General features: G+C 40.8%; 1 protein-coding gene across 1 annotated transcript in view; it reads left to right on the top strand.

The window, feature by feature from the left end:
* phactr3a (phosphatase and actin regulator 3a) overlaps window positions 1–18,008 on the top strand; it is a 50,810-nt gene that overhangs the window by 20,836 nt on the left and 11,966 nt on the right. The window contains 4 exon segments of the mRNA XM_051950199.1: window positions 12,030–12,194; window positions 13,635–13,802; window positions 15,033–15,248; window positions 16,563–16,794. Of these exon segments, the coding sequence (XP_051806159.1) occupies window positions 12,030–12,194; window positions 13,635–13,802; window positions 15,033–15,248; window positions 16,563–16,794 (781 nt within the window).

The following is an 18,008-nucleotide window of genomic DNA, read 5'->3' as shown; positions in this document are numbered from 1 at the left end:
ATTAATGAGGAGAGCACATTGTGCAGATCCAGGCACAAATTCCTTTTAATTTAATCATCCCATACATCCAACATAAGCCAAAAGCTCAAATCCAATCCCATTAAAACTACTGTTACAACTGTGGCCGGGCCAGCGAGGAGCTGGTTATTACTGATGACTGAATGGATTCGAGCAATTTCTTAATCAGCACTGATTCATCATGTGGTCCACACCTGTTCAGATGCAGGAAAATGTCTTTGAGGGGCTGCAGCCAGGCTCGAGTAAGAACAGATCCCCTTCTTACACAAACCCCTGGTTTACATGTAGAAGAGAAAGATAAAAAACCCAAATACCCCAATAATAATTTTAAAAAAGGGATACAATAATCAGAATTATCATGACCATGAATGTAAGATGAATGGGTCTAGAAGTATAATTAAATGCATTAGGTCAACATGGAAATAAACAAAACAAACATGTTCTCCTTCACTTGATTGTATGGCGTTATAAACTGCACTGACACAAAGTTATACGGATGTTTAAAGATGGACACAGGTTTGTTTACATATTCAAAGAAAAGGGACTGGGTTACTCTAAAGTTTTCCAGGCAGTTGGCTCGAGTCTCTCAGTTTTTCTAGCTGCAGCATAGAAAGCATTTCCCTTATCCAGCTGTCAAAAGAGGGAAGTTTATCAGATTTCCACTGGAGAAGGACAAGCCTACGGGCCATTAATGAGGGAGAGGGACAGTGATCTCTGGAGGAGGAACCCCAAAGATCGAGATGAATGGAGAAATTGTTATTCATTTCCTACATATGTATGAAAGCACCTCAGAGATGTTCTTCCAGAAACTGTTCAAAGACTGATTCCAAAACATGTGACTCTTGTGTAGGTTGGACTGACATTAGGGCAAATTTTTGCAAGCTTGTCATTTGAATAATGTAGACGATGCAATACCTTAAACTGGATCAGACGTTATCTGATACAAATAGACAAAATGTGGATATTTTCTAGACAAAGAGATTTCCATATTTAAGTCCTGCTCCCATGCTGATTTGGTTTTCTTCCATGAGAATGGGCTGATGTTTAGTATCATGAGGTTACCTTTTCTATCAGGGTTTAAGGCCAGGATGTCATCAATAACATTTTTAATTGGAGCCATTTGGGGTCTACAGTACTTATCATTCATCAAAATCCAAAGTCAAAGTTGATCTTTAAGTTTCTAACTTTTATCTGCTGTTTAATATTCGTTCTGACACACACATCTCACACCTACATCATCTCTCTGTGTGTTTATTTGACCTGCTGTCCTCGGCATGTCCTCCATGACATGCATGTGATGACTACCGACATGGTTATTAGTTGGTGTAATGACGAATACGACCATGCATGTAACGTCTGGCCTGTTTAAGTGTATCCATATGTCCAAGACAAATCAGGTTACTGAGCAGTTAACTCGTGTCCGTACAGCCTGGCATCACAGAGGAGCTGCTGGAAGGTGGTTCATCCGGCCCGGATCGACCTATCCGAGGTCCAGAACACGAGATGAATGCGGCTTTTCGGACAATAACGTGGTGAAAAATGTCAGGCTATTTTTGACTGGGGTTCTGTGATTCCCCTCGAAGCTTCGCTCACACTTCTGTGTCTCCCCTGTTTTAGTTACCGCTCGGGCTGTTCCACCAAATTGTTTTTAATAGAATCCTTCTCCACTACACACGGTGTCTACATTTGCATTGCTCGCACACTTGAGGGAATCCAAATCGTTTGGAAATTACAGCTCTAACAGTGTTGAATTGCGCCGTTCCTCTGTGCACCTCCCATCGTCTTTCCTGTTTGGAGACTGTGTTGTGTTCTCCTCCCTGCAGAGCGATGGGAGCCCAGCGGAGATGAGATATCAGCGCCTGCTTCCAGTACAGGCTCCTGTGCTCAAACACACTGTGGAAGCAGAGAATATTTACTCTTCTATGCTCTTCCTCTCTGATTCGTGGACAGTATGCTTCGTATAAATGTTTCAGGCTCTGACCCAAATCAGTGGAAATAAAAGGAGTAAATTACATACCGTTTCTAATCGAGTTTAGAACTTGTCTTGCTGGCTAATTCATATCATATAAAGATACAAAATGACGAGATACGCACAAAATAACTACAAAAAGTTGCAAAATGACCACAAAAACACCTCAAATTGCCACAAAAAGACTGAAAACGGGCACAATAATGCACAAAATGACCACAACAAGATCTAAAATGGCAACAAAACAGTCTGAAAATGACCAAAAAAGAAAGAAAATTAGCAAAAAGACACACAAAACAACCGCAAAAAGACACAACATGACAACAAAAGCACACAAAATGACAAAATATGAGACAAAATGACCACAGAAAAACACAAAAAGACTCAATGAGACACATAATTATCAAATAAAAAGATACAAAGTGACGAGAGACACACAAAATTTGCAAAATGACCACAGAGATACACAAAATGACAACAAAAATGCACAACATGACCACAAAAAGTCCTAATATGCCCACAGAACAGTCTGAAAATGACCAAAAAAAGAAACAAAATGGGCACAAAGACAAACAAAAGAACCACAAGAAGACACAACATGACAACAAAAACATACAAAATGACCAAACAATGACACAAAATGACCACAGACAGCGATCCCTCTCTGATTTGTGGACAGTATGCTTCGTATAAATCTTTCAGGCTCTGACCCAAATCAGTGGAACTAACAGGAATAAATTACAGTTTCTAATTGAGTTTAGAACTAGTCTTGCTGGCTAATTCACCTGTATGTAAACTTTGAGAGCACCAGCTGCTCTTATTTACTTATTTTCTGGTATTTTAAAGAGTTATTAAAGACTAGATTCCAGTAATAGCTCAGGATATTGACCAAGGACGGGCTTGAAAAGTTGATGAATCCACTTGCTGCTGCTCAATGGAAACTTTTTGTTGCTGTAAAAACAGTCTTTCTGAACAAAACTGCTTCTTCTTTCTTTTTTTTTGAAGTCAGCAGCGCCTAAAAGCGTCATTTTATAATTAAACCATCTTTCCTAGGAGGCAAATCTTTTTTTTTTCTTCCGAGTAGCACTTTTGAGGATGTAAAAGCAGCAGAATGAGTCAATATGAATCCTGCAGTTTGTTAGATTAATGTGATGGACTGCAGGAACGGGCAGCGGTACGAAGGATGAACCAAGGCTTCCATTACCTGATTGGAGGGAGCTTTCTGAAGGAATAAGATGAGATTTCTGGCAATGGGAACGCAGTCCAAAACTTAAGTATGAACTGGAAGTCTTTCCTGGACACGCTCTGGGTTCTGCTGCTTCTTCTTCTTCCTCTGGTGGCTGCTGGGAGGGCAGGTTGGAGTGACATTCCACGAGGCTCACCTTATTGTGTGGGTGACAGGAAAAGCACTTTTAGCAGGAACATTTTCAGCCCACTGGGTGGATGTGATGGCGAGGCTTTCACAGTTGGTCAAAGATAGCCTGGGCTTTTTTCGGCTGTAATGCAGAGGCGTGTCTGTGTGTAAATGTGTCATGTGCATGTGCTTGTGTGACGCGTGTCTCCGGGAGTTATTATCTGTGTTTTGAGTCGTGCTGCAGAAAGAGTGGTGCTCATTTTCTGGATTAATGGTCAGTTACTGTCCAGATAAACAAACGTATACGCATTTAACCCGACAATTCCTAAACTCGCGGTGTCTTTTCCTCTGTTGTCGTCTGCGTATGTGTGCTAATCACCGTGTCGCGACATTTAAATCCTATTTAGATGACAGTTGGTGTGTTGTTTGCTTCTGTTTCGAGCACACACATCTGATAAAACCACACATGAAGCGGATCAGCTGAGTTTTTGAGTGTTAAACTCGAAATAAATAAAAAATATTGATGTTTTTCAACCCAAACTTAAGCTTTGATTGTTTAGCTATGAATTTACTGCAGCTTTATTATGACAGAAAATCATTAGCTTTTCTTTTAAGATTAACTATTGAGAGCTTTCTTTTATATTTGATCTTTGATGTTTCACTTTAAATCAAATGAAGATATATATTTTGTTGCTGTTGTTGTTTTAAAGCGATGATACAGTGATGCAGTGCTGCCTGAAAGTTAGTCATGTGACTGATGGTGCAAGTAAACCATCACTTATTCTTACATTTTTACAGACTGTAGTGCAATTTTATGGAGTATTTTTATTTGTTTTACATCAATATAACCCTTAAATCCCAAGTTTTAATAATATGTATTGACTTATGTCTTAACTACTACAATAAACTGCTTAAAAGTGCATTAAACATAAAAAAAAAGAAAATCGGTTTTGGTTTTTCACATATATTTCAAAATACAGAAATTGCACAGCTGTATCCCTCAAATTGGTGAAAAGTTACACAATATCCAGTGGTGTGGTTTATTATTATTATTTTGTATTTTTACAAACCCATCACTGCAAAAAAAAAAAAAAAAAAAGGCGCTCTTAGACCTGGTGAATGTGTGAAATGTGATTTTTTTATTCAAAACTTTTAATAACAACCATCTTCTAATTAGCCCAATAAAATGATCTTATTCAGAAATAGTTTTGATTGTCTTCTTTTTATCAAGTTGAGATAATCATGACATACATTTCATTTTTTGGCAATATATCAAATTCTATATGGGAAATAACTAATTGTATCTGTATCTAAGAAATCACTTTCCACTAAGTTCCCCGTTAGAAAAATACCTCTGAAGGAAGTGTGTTAATTCCAGATCACATGACCTGCTCATTTTGTTTCTCTGTGCTCATTTTCAGTCTGTTTTGTGGCCATATTAGGTCTTTTTTGTGATCATTTTGTGTATTTTTTTGGCCATTTTCAGTCTGTTTGTGATCATTTTAGGTGTCTCTGTGGTCATTTTGCAATTTTCTGCAGTTATTTTGTGCGTCTCTCGTTATTTTAAGTCTTTATATGATAATATCTGTCTCACAGAGTCATTTTGTGTTTTCTTGTGGTCCTTTTGTGCATTTTTGTGGTTGTTTTGTGTGTCTTTGTGCTCATTTTCTTTCTTTTTTTGGTCATTTTCAGACAGATTTGTGGCCATTTTAGGTCTTTTTGTGTATTTTTGTGTCCATTTTCAGTCTGTTTGTGGTCACTTTAGGTGTTTGGGGTCATTTTCTGTGTCTCTGTGGTCATTTTGCAACTTTTTGTAGTACTATGTGTGTCTTTTGTCACTTTGTATCTTTATATGATAATCATGTGTCTCACTGAGTCATTTTTCTGTTTTTTCTTTGTGATCATTTTGTCTTTTTGAGCCTTTTTTGGTCATTTTGTGTTTCTTTGTCAGTTTGTGTGTCTGTGTGGTCATTTTATCTCTTTTATGATAGCTCTGTGTCTCGTTTTTTGTGGTCATCTGTGTTATTTTATAAAATTTTATACCTGTCAGCTATGTTACAAAAAGTCCCGCAACTACATTTTGACTCTGGTAAGAACTTGCCCAGACATTTGACCTCATGAAAATCTAAACAAGGGATCAACCTTTTATCAGAAACTAAACTAAGTCCCTGGTTGTCCTCATTGTTGCCGTGGCGATGGCTTCCAAGCAAAGCCTCCCACTAGTCCTCATTCTCATCACCAACATATGGTAATAAACAAGGACCTCAGGCGTTTCCTATTGGCTGCCGGCCTCGCTGACATCATTCCACTCGCTCGCTGCCAGTAGCCCACACGCTGCTGGTTCACACTTTGGCTCTAACCACTTTGATGATCTGGAGGCTTGACCTTTGCAGACTCATGTCAGACTTACACCACGATACCCAGCCTTCTCAGAAATCACGCTCGCTGCCAAACAAGTTCCAGTAAGCAGCGCACATTACACTGAGTCATTAAAGAGTATATGTGTGAATAAAGTGATTCTGTTTGTTTCTGTTCTATTCTAAAGCATTGTTTTTGGTTTGTGTTTGCCAAGGAAGTATTAAATTGGGTTAATATGGATCCATTAGTAGAGTTTGCCGTGTTTTTTTTTGTCTTTGGTTTTCAGGGTAGGTTGTAAAATGAGACTGCTGTACTCTGCGCTGTTCTTTCATCTGCAGAAAAGAGCATTCATTCCTGTCCTAATGAAGCACATTGTTGTATGAAACATGAAAAATGAAAAAGGAAAAAAAAAGGGGAAAGAAAATCAAGGACATGACCTGTGTGTCCTCAGCGGTGCTCATTGTCCTCTGTCTGATTAATTTACGGCTGGAGAATTGTCTGAGTGCATTTTGTAAAGAAACTATCCTGAGGAGAGAAGCCATTTTTTGCTCATTAGAAACTGCACTATTTATATTTTGTTTAAGTTCAGTGGATATCTGTATGCAAATCTGTGCGTAGTGTCGGCTTCTTTGCTTCGTGAGGTGAAGTGTTTGAGATATTGCCATGTGGAGCGAGCCTGAAAGGAGCCATTTGGTGCAGATGTTCATTATTATTTTTGAATAAATCACTCTGCAGATGACCACACCATTCTTGAACTCTTCCTCTCATTCACGCTCCTGTCATCCTACGTTGCTTCAGCCCTTCTGCTCCTCGCCGTCTCCCTGCGAGTTGTTAACTGTGTGCCCTGACTGTGGCCGGGCCCCCGAGGCAGCGGGGCTACAGACAGATGGTAGCACAGTTGCAAAGCCAGGGGGGTAAAAGCGAGGAGGTTAGCCGGCGTGGCAGCGGGTAAGGAGGTGCTCCGTTCAAGGGCACGTTGTCGGCCGCCTGGGTGGAAGGAGCGAGGGAGCCGGGGCGAGAAGCCGAGGTTTGGCGGGGTCTGAAGGGATGATAGAAGTCAAGTGTAGGTCTGATGTTATTTATAGCTGTTGTAGGAGCAGTGAAGCACGCGTTCAGGATGTGCAGGGACTCATATTTTAGTTTTTTAGACACTGGTTTGGTTTGGAGGTGCTTGGCTCTGTGGGCCTGTACTGTGATTTTCTAGTGACAACAATGGAAATTTACTGATAATGCATCAATGTATAAATGCAGGACTTTTTGTATCATAGTTGACATTTTTGCTGTTTTCAGGCCTAAAATCAACATGGCCGCCTCTAACCAAACACCACATGGGATTTTACAGAAAGATTCTTCTAAATATTATATAAACAACTGAGTAAAATTGAAATTGAAAGTTATTTCTAAAGATATTGTAGTAAACCTGTTGACTACTTTATATTAAATAAGTCAGAAAGCCTTGGAGTCTGGCCAGTCTTTTCTTCAGGAGGAAATGACATCATGTGGAGCAGGTCATGTGATCTGGAATTAACACACTTCCTGGAGAGGAGTCTTTGGAACGGGGAACTTAGTGGAAAGAGATTGCTCGGACTGACAGACACACCATTTCTTTAAATTGTCTGACAAAGCTAAGAAATCAGCTATATAAGGAGCTTTTTAGTGCAAGACTTGATCTGTTTTTATCCATACAGTAAATCGTACTGTAACTTGAAGGACAAATACTATCTTCAAGGCCTTTCCGCTTTTGCTCCAGATGTCTGATTGTGTTTGAGGTTTAAACACCGGCTTGTGAAGCAGTCAAATAATGCACAACTGTTACCGGCCTAATTTCTATCAGTGTAAACTCCTGTGTTAATGCTGGAGTGCCGCTTTATTCAGACTTGTCTTTTTTTTCTTTGAGCTTTAAAAACACACTCATTAGACGAGTCTATCGGGTGATTCGAGAAAGCAAGGCTCCGCTTCACAGAACCTCACGGCTGAAACTAAGCCGCTGATATCATCCTTCTACTCGGTGTGATTCCCTTTCATTGCAAAAAGTCTGAATAGGCCACAAACAGATGTGGGGTATTCACTGCTCTCTCAATGCTTTTGCTTTTTGTGTCAGAGCAGAACCGAGCGTTTGCCACTTCATCGTTGACGAGGCATTTATCTCTTTTAAAGTTTGCCTCTCGTTTCCCTGTGCTTTAACAGGAGGCGTGTTGCTGCTGTTGTGGGCTCGCTCTCCCTCTGTGATCTCTGGAGGGGGGGATGTGCTCGGTGTATATATGTGGGGGAGATCTCCGGTGCTCCCGAATGTGCTGACAAGCTGGTTAAGTGGGGTGTGGTCTCTGGTGGCGCCAAGTCACATTATCATATTGCCAACTTTATTCGGCTCTTAAATCACCTCTGAGCTCAAAATGTATTAATGCAGCGAGGAGTCGGGGTACAGTTGCCTGCATTCCTGAGCTCACTTATGAATTATGTTGTGTTTCCTGCTGGGGATTCAAAGCAGTGATGACTGGAATTACTGGTGTTAGGGAGGACCGCAGCAAACAGGCCGCTACATGAGCACGACACATGGGTTTAATAAATCCTATTTGCATTAGCATATTAATTAGAATGGCACATCATGGCGCGTGTCGTCCATTCATGCTTATCTGACACACATTTCGATATGTCCCCGGCGCACAGGGGCGGATAATGTAAATCTCCACTTTTTCAACTAATTCCCATCCAGACTGCTGCCCCCCCCCCCCCGCCCCCCCGAATCAGCCGCCCCTTCTATGAAAAATGAAGAGTTACTTGATATGCATTATAAATAGCCGCTCCGTGATTGGACGAGGCCAGATTCTCCTGCTAGCTCTTCCGTATAGCAACAGCCCCCTCCCACCTCCACTTCTCGCCTCTCTCTTCTCCCTGGAATACCCCTTCTCTCCTCCCTCCCTCCCTCCTTTCCGTCTTCTTCCCTCAGACGGATCTCGTCCTCCATGTGGCTTCACCGCCTACCCACAATGCATCTGGGTTTTTTTTTTTTTTTTTTGCTGCCACTGGCTCGTCTGTGCAGGGGGGCTCCTCTTCTCTTCTCTCCTCTCCCCCTTCCTCCCTCCTCTAAGCTACAGTCTGAGTCGCTCCTCCTCCTCCTCCTCCCCCCTTTTCCTGGCTCCCACTGCTGCCGCAGCATCTGGATGTGGTCGCCATGGCAACAGCAGCGGGCCTGACCCCACCTCCTCTCCTCGCTCACACACAGACACAACGCCTTCACCCGTCCTACTCCCCCCTTTTCCTTCTCTTAAGCTTTCTTCTTTTTTTTTTTTCTTACTGGGTGCGTTTCCTTCAAGCTTGACCTGAATTCTGCCACGCTGCATGTGTGACAGCGGTGATGATAACACGGTGAGACGGGCGGACGTGGTCGACTGACCCCGTTTCCGTGAACTTCTAGGGTCAAACGACAGACTAGAAATTACCCGCTTTAATGTCATAATCTCCTCTGGTTTCTGTCTGACCGTTACTTTCCATCTCCTCTCTCTGTTCCTTTCACTTTCTCTTTTGAATTTCCTCTCTTTTCTCCTCCCCGCCGATCACTCCCTACCCATGTGCTTCTGGGAAGAAGCAAAAGCTGCACACCAGCATGAAACAGAGTCAGCTGTATCCTCCCTCCTCCATCACACCCCGAGCCACTCTGCAAATCTCCCCTCTCCTTCCTCCCCGACACCCCGCATCGCAAAGCTCCCTGCCTCCTCCTCCTCAGCTGATCGTTTGAACAAAGATATCTGCCTTGCGAGGGCTTTCAGTTTTTTGTCACACTGACGTATGCAGCTCTTAAATACACGGCATTTATTGTACATTTCCACCCTTTTTTGGGCTCTCTTTGTAGCTAGATGCATGCAACCCAGCAGCGATGTGCGCACATGAATCTGGAGACCAACACTTTTCCTGATATGAGTCACAGCCATCGTTCATTCAGATGCAAGCTTCCCTTAAAGACAGAGAATTGTGCAGGGATAGTAGCCCAGTAGATGGGGGCAGCTCATCGATGACAAAAAGTGAAATAAGAACACCGGCTGTACCCTTATATCGCTGCGCATGTCCATTTGTTTTTATGTGTTTTGTATATAAAACTGAATTAGATGAATTTCACGCTACTTTTGTGTACGATCTACTCCACCCAGGTCACAATGGATTTAGGCCACGGGTGTCAAACATGCAGCCTGCGGGCCAAAACCGGCCCTTCAGAAGGTCTATTCCAGCCCGGGGGACGACTTTGTAAAGTGTAAAAATGACAGAAGACATTAACTGCAGATTGTAAATTTGTAAGACTATAAATTTAAAATAATTTCAAGACCATGAAGTAGACCATCAAGATCATAAAGTAAAATTCTAGATTGTTCATTCTGTCTCATTTTTGTCATATTTTGTGTTGTTTTTTTGTCTGACTTTTGTCGTTTGTCTCATGTTTTTGTCGTTTCGCGTTTCTGTTTTGTCTCGCTTGTGCTTTTTGTCTTATTTTCGTCATTTTCTGTTTTGCTTTATTCGTTGTTTTTGTTGTTTTGTGTTTTTTGTCTCACTTGTGTCGTTTGTCTAATTTTTTGTCACCTTGACTGTTTTGTCTAATTTTTTGTCTCTTTTTGTTTTATGTTTGTCTCATTTTTGTCATTTTGTGTCTAATTTTTGTAATATTTTGTGTCTTTTTTTTGTCTGACTTTTGTCGTTCGTCTCATGTTTTTGTCGTTTTGTGTTTCCGTTTTGTCTCGCTTGTGTTTTTGTGTATTTTTTTGTCATTTTATTTCTTTTTTTGGTCATTTTTTTGTTGACACTGAGGCATAATATTGTTTAAATTGAACTTAATTTTCTTAACAAATTTCAGTTTGTTCATAATGTTTCGTAAAAAGATAATTTCTTAAATGTGAACGTCTTCAGAATGTTCTTTTTTGCACTAAAGCAAAGGAAAAATTTGGAGTTGTGGTTATTTATAGGTTACTATGCTGTGATTTTACTGGTCCGACCCACTAGAGATCAGATTTTGCTGATCGTGGCTCCTGAACTAAAATGAGTTTGACATTCCTGATTTAGGCAATCTCACTCAACTACTCAACACATCCTCGCTCTTAGAAGAATTGTTGAGGAGGTATTAAACCACAAGAAGGAAGCAATACTGGTTTCAACTGACAGAAGCAAAATTTTCCAAATCCTACTGGCACATGGAATCTCTCCTCCTCTCGTTGAAGCAATGAAAGGGCAACACAAGAAGGCATTCAACTCAGTTGACAGAAACAAAACGTTCCAAATTCTACTGTCTCACATCCACGCTTGTCAACCATCAAGAATCCTGAGGTCAACACAGATCTCTTCTCCATAGACACCTCAGTACCCTCTAGCACCTTTGCTCTTCGTCATTTTCTTAGACCATGCATGGAGGAATGCAACCATGCCTTCCGATGGTCTGAGCCTAAAGAAAGCAGAAGACTCCCTGAAGAAGTCCTCCCAGAACTTGCATTCACAGATGACATTGTCCGTCTGGAAAACACTCTGAGCGAAGCAGAAGATATTCTGCATCGGGTAGAGCGAGAAACAAGACCGACTGGACGAAGTTCATGCACCTCAACCCAACATCTGAGGAGACATTCAGCTCTAGATGGATCAGAATCGATGATTTCCTGTATCTTGGAGGCTACACCAACACATGATATAGAAACAAAAACCGGTAAAGCTTGGGGAGCATTGCACCGAGCATGTCACTGGTGTTATATGTGTTGCATTCTGGGATATGTCGCATGGATTTCTGATACCTTCTGTGACTAAAATAATCAACTCTTTTACCAGACAGCTGAAGCTAACACTGTTCGTGATAAAACAGGAAGTCTGGTACACCTGTTGGTCTCCAGGGAATTATATTTTTTCTAGTCTTGTAATCCTGTCTGTGTGCTTTTGTACCTTAAAAATTGTGTAAGGTGATAGAAGAGCTATTTTGACTCTGACGGAGGGGATTCAGGGGGAAAATAAGGGAGTGTGCCTTAATCAGATCAGTCTTTCTAATTCAATCTGTTCACAGCACTCGGACTCCATCATGGTTTATTCAGTGAGGTGAGCGTACTAATTGGGCCCCTTGTTTCTCTCTCTCTCCCCCTTTCTGTCTCCTTTCACCAACTTTTCCACATGTCTGACTGATTTTTTTTCCTCCACCCACCCCCACACTTTCAACACACTCCCGCTCCCCTTTGCCATTTTTTCCCCCCCTCCTGTTTTTTGATCCTGTTCGTCTGCACACCCCTCACCCCATTTCATCTTCCTGTAAATCCTCCCGACCTTTCTCTCCGGGCTTCTTCTTCTCCTGCTGTCTCTCCGCTGTCGCTGCAGTAGAAGTGGTGGACCAGCAGAGGGTGCTGAGGACTGGCTGCCTGGTGTCCGGGGTGCACACTCCACCCATCCGACGCAACAGCAAGCTGGCCACCCTGGGTCGCATCTTCAAGCCCTGGAAGTGGAGGAAAAAGAAAAACGAGAAGCTCAAGCAGAGTTCCACAGGTAGGGGGCAGGCGTTTGGGTGGAGGGTGAAGGGGATGCTATAGATTCACACACACATCTCTTTAGGTTAGGAGATAATGAGAGGGTGTGGGTGAAAAGACGTGGCAAGTCGTGCTTGAAGCGTTTGAAATTGAATCATCTCGTCAATTTATAATGACGCCCAAAGAAGAATTCTATACCTTTACTTTTTAATTTTGTTCTTAGAGAAATGCATGATTTTAATAGGGCCAAGTCAGTATGACAATATCAATTAGAATATTTTATGTAGAATGAAAGTGCAATATTATAAACTTAATCACATATATTAAAACATTGAAATAACTGTGTTACATCCATCAAAGTGTGTGTCTTTCATGTATAAGTATTACATTTCTACACTATCTCAGTGCTAAGCATCACATTGTCTTTATATCTCATCAAACAAAGTCTCTTCTAACCATCTAGATAAAATGATATGACATCTGGTGTACAATAAAAAAAAGATTCTAACTCAGTTTCTTTTGTTGTAACTAAATTTCCTTTTCACCAGGCCAGAAATAACACGTTTTTTTGCTCCTTTTGTACTTTTTTTTGTTGAAAATTTAGGATATCAGTAAATAAAACCAATACAAGCAGGTATAAGTGATAAAAACAATGCTTTGTTTGTTTTACATTGTTTAATGAGCAAGGAGAGGTGTCCTAAAGATCTGAGGGACTGGAGGAGGGTTCAAAATGTACTTTTGTGAGCGTGTAGATGGAATATTGTGTTCATCAGGATATTTAGAGGAGTCTTCGAGGGTCTAAAAATACCCTCAGGACAGCAGTAAGCCTCATCAAAGATCCCACAGTGGCTCGAGAAACTTTTCAGCCACATGAGACAAAGCTGTAAAACTAAACTCCACATTTTCTACTTAGCATGAAGGCATGGATTTTGTAGAATTCCTGCACAACAACATCCGTCTGTCACGTTTCCATTCCACTTGAAGCTGATAATAATACTGATATTGATTGGTTCCAGTCACCTTGTGCTTTTAAAAGCGCCGTTATATTTGCTGAACTCACGGCTAAATGTGATGCTCTTGCTGTAATGGAGAGTGCCGTTAAATCAAGGTGACTGAAAGAGTGAATGTCATTAAGGCAAATCACAGCTGGTCACGTTAGAGGTCTGTTGTCGTGTTTCTCAGGTTATCCATCGAGTAAAAATGTAAAATCTAATGACATATTTTCTGTTTGTAATTGTAACTGACCTCAAACAGGAAAAGTTTAGTCTGACTTGATGTCAGACAGTGAGAAAAAAAAACCCCGTTATGTGTCTGAAGTCTGAACTTCTGGTTTCAACTGTATTTTCAGTTCTATGTCTTCAAGGTGAGAATGAATACACTCAGCAATAAACCAATCAAAACAGGTCTTTCTCTGGTACTACCTGATTTAACAGGAACTCTTCCTCTTCTCCATCCACAGATGTAGCATTATCCAGTGGCCTTCTATGCCACGACCCCAGCTCCCCCACCCAGGGCTGCTGCTCCGACGGTGGAGTCCTGCTGGGAGGCTTCGGGGGCCCTCTGAATCCAAACCTCACCGTCAGCAGCGTGGAATACCTCGGTCCCGAGGAGGAGCGCCCCCCTTCAGGTGCGACCGTCTCTCGCCGCACTCGGTGTCAACCGATCAATGGACGTTATGGAAGTGCAACAGCAACAGATGAGGGGAAATGGATCCGTGAAGTGGCTAGATGTCTTTAGCTCAGCTTGAAGAGATCGATGGGAGATTGTATAAGATTGCTGCAGTCGATTTGATGAGATGCTCGACACCAGTGTGGATATAAAGGGAGGGGTTTTATTCCGCTTCCTGACAACAATAGCTGACAATAACCTATCGATGCTGAGGTGTAATTAAATTAATGCTTTATGTATGCGTCATAAGTGAAGGTTTGAATTGGCTGCAAAGATTTTGTGTTTGTGCAACCCACAAAATGATAAAACTGAGGTGATTATGTGCAAACCTATTTTCTATACGTACCAATAGAGGGCAGCAGAGGCAAATGAATGTCATCGTCCAATACAGTACATGTATTTTTATAAGACAAAGACTGGTAGGATAAAAAATAGAATAAAAAATAGTTTGACGTTGTAGAAAGAGTTATAAATGGTAAAACAAATATGTGGGCCAATATATAATTGTGGGGCTTTTTGTATCATAGCTGACATTTTTGCTGATTTCCGGCCTAAAATCAACTCTAACCAAAGACCACATGGCATTTTAGAGAAATATTCTTCTAAATATTATATATACAATTGAATAAAACTGAAATTGAAAGTTATTTATTAAGATATTGTAGTAGACGTAGTATTGTAGAAGGCACAATATGACAAAAATGACACAAAATGACAAATGAAAACACAAAACGACTCAGTGAGACACAAAATTATCACAGAAAGAAACAAATGACGAGAGACAAAAAATAACGACAAAAAGATGCAAAATGTCCACAAAAACATCTAAAATTACCACAAACAGGCTGAAAAAGAGACAAAAAGAAACAAATGGAGCAGGTCATGTGCTCTGGAATTAACACACTTCCTTGAGAAGTGTTTTTGTGATGGGTAACTTAGTTAAAATTGATTTCTTGGATCCCCTTTCCAAACAAGCAGCTTCACCAAATTACATTTCATTCGTCTAATCACTCTTATTTATTGTCCAATCTTCTCTTAATTTGTTTCAGGTTTGGTTCCACCAGTCATAGTTCATGTAGTTTCCATAGTTATAAGCTCTTTCCAGCTACATTATATCTTATTTTGAGCCGTGAAACTCCTTTAAATTTACAGTTTTTCAACATGTTTTTCCTCCTTTACTGCCCTTCAGTAGCTGCCCCTCTCCAGGACTGTGACCGGGTGGAGGAGAATGTACCACTACCCGACGAGGACGGAAATGAGGAGGTGCACCCTGCTGGGGATTTACCTGAGGGGCTGCAGGATCTGGGAGAACAGATGGAAGAGCGATCGGAGGAGGAGATTCTTCCTGGAACTTCCCCACCACAAGTACCTCCAAAACTTTTGCCCCAGCTGAGCGCAGGAGACGGTGAGTGCTTGGAGGGTCGTTTTGATTAAGATGCATTATATTTACATTCACATAGTGGCTGTTTCTGCTGCAGTTTAAAATAAAGAATAAATAACTAAAGAGCACGGAGGTTTCTTTGTATCTTCCTTGAATGATGATGAAAGGATCAAAACAGTCATAAGACACAGAAAATTTGAGGGTTGGTGAAATTATGAAACAGCAAAGTTTGACTTCTTTTAGTCAGATATTTTAAAAATGTGCCTTTTTTGACCTTTGGAATAGAACAGTTACTTAACTTAGCTCTGAACTGTTAACGGGGTCAGTCCATGTCAAATCAGATCAGTGCTACTCCACCGTCTCAGAATTTTTAAAAATTGGGAAATTTTTGTAATTTCACTCTCAAAAAACCCCCAACATCTTATCTGGCAAGCCATTTTAAGGCTTCAGTATCTCCAGAAATATACCTCCCACAGAAATAACACACAAAAGTGTTTCCAGCAGAACAAAATGATTAAATGACTCTAGCCCAATGTTCCATTTTTATGTTAGTCTGACATGTCAGAAAGGCATAAAACTCAAAGATGACTGATAATACTTTGCACATGACAGATTCTCCTGATATTAGAGGCCTCAAAAGTTGGTGAAATATCATCAAAGGCTGTATTTTAATGGGAAATGTGGATACATATGGATATATATACTTAAAATAGATGTCTGGGGCTACAATAACACTTTTGTTTGAAAATGTATCATATTTATCAAATTTCAAAGGCCAATAACTAAATAATTATTCAATCATTATGATCTGCTGGAAACATACGTTAAGCACCAACAAAACCAAAAGTTATGCTTTGAGTTATACTATGCTAAGTTAAACTACTGTTTTATTCTTTAACAGGGTGTTTTCTTGTGCAAAAATATGTTTAACATGTTTTTAGATATATTATCTAAAAAATAAATGCAGTCAAGTACATTTTTTCCTTCTCACACTGTTAAAAATAAAGTGTGAAGTGGCACATAATGGAAAAACTCATGTAAAAAGACATGCTGACTTGGCTGAGACACTTTTTTAGCCATTCAATAGAAAATTAAAAAAAAACAAGGCTGTAGATTGCAAATTGGCAAGAGGTTTACTCTTTCTCTCCTGCATTTCTTTTCAGGAAAACTTGTTAATGCTTTTCCCCCAGATGTTCCGGTGAATTGTTCCACAGAGTCTAATTAGTAAAAATGTAAATGTGTTTACAAACTTCCTGCTCAGCATCCTAAGATAAACTCCATTAAATCTGAGGATAAAAAGAGATTCTGTTAACCATCCTCCTCCTCCTCTGCCGTCAGATTCAGGCCCGGTGTCTCTCCCCACTCACCTGCCCAACTCCTACCTCCCCAAGGAGCTCCCACCACCCAGGGCCACAGAGAGCCTGGCTTCGATGACCCTGCCGCTACGAGGGCCCCTGGCCAACCCCTCAGGGTCCCCGCATATAGGCAATATGATGCACCATCCGATGCCCCCTAGCTGCATCATGGAGGAGCTGCAGAGAGCCTTCGCCTCCAAGAACAGACAAGAGAGGTGAGTCTTCCAGCCAACGGCAAATGTTAGATGTCGCCTCTTACTGACACTGTGGGATGGCTGCAGGGCTCTGTTCATGGGCTGTTTTTCCCACTCAGTATTTCAGTGCATATTGTTTTGTAATTTTCTTATTTGTGGGCTCCACTCCAGCTGTCATTTTTCTTTTCTATTTATAGTTAGGCGGAGAAGTCAAATGATAGTTCACTTTTTTAGGAAAGCACCAAATTTGGTACAGACATAGTATATGACCATACAATTGATTTAAAAGGAGTACCCCAGAAATCTAAGCCCCCTGGTGGCTTTTATATATAACACTGTTATAAACGGCTTTATTGAATCCGTAGACCCTTAAACAATGGGGGTAGATCTTGAAAGTAACTTTGTATCTGCCGTATTAAGGGAGATAGCACATAAATAGGTTTAGCAAGGCGGCCATATTTGAATTCAAGATGGTGGCCACCAGGGGGCTTAGATTTTTGGGGTACTCCTCTTAAATCAATGGTATGGTCATATACTATGTCTGTACCAAATTTGGTGCTTTCCTGAAAAAGTGAACTATCGACCTCAAATTTCGGTCTTTTCCACCTTACTATTACAATTACTCAAAAACTTTGGATCTGAATTTGGCCACAAACTTTCCCACAAGATTCATATTCAACCTGACTGGACTATGCTTCTTTTATAGAATTAAAAACACTGTGCTATGTCTTTACTTGTTGTTTATCGTAGTACGTTACACACGTTTCATACTGACTGCTGTTCTCTGTATCACAAGATACAGTTATGCTCATAAGTTTGCATATCCTCACAAAATGTGTGAAATATTGTCTTTTTTTATATTGAGGGATAATTATGAGCAACACTTAACAGCTGAGCTGGTCCCTATAACATTGGGCGGAGGAAATTCATTTGTTTGACCAATTCAATCTGTGTTGCTGCAGACAACAAACAGCGCAGAAGGGCATGGTAGTCGAGTAGATGGAGTTGGGAAAGTACATTATTTGTGATTGATAAGTCCATGCAGTCATTGAGAAAGTTCATCAGATTACATGCAGTAATGGACGCCCCTTTGTTTGTTTGTCAGAGCTTTGTACATTACACATCTGTGAAGTATTTAAGAGATACAACAGGTTTAGTCCGATGGAGAAAAAAATGCACACTGGACCTGCAAAGACCTTTCAATCACTTCTCTGGAGAGTCACACCAGTGTCTCT

Source organism: Acanthochromis polyacanthus, chromosome 6 (assembly GCF_021347895.1).
Source record: "Acanthochromis polyacanthus isolate Apoly-LR-REF ecotype Palm Island chromosome 6, KAUST_Apoly_ChrSc, whole genome shotgun sequence".
Lineage (NCBI taxonomy): Eukaryota > Metazoa > Chordata > Actinopteri > Pomacentridae > Acanthochromis > Acanthochromis polyacanthus.
The sequence above is the reverse complement of the archived record's forward strand: the minus strand, read 5'-3'. Positions and strand labels throughout refer to the sequence as shown.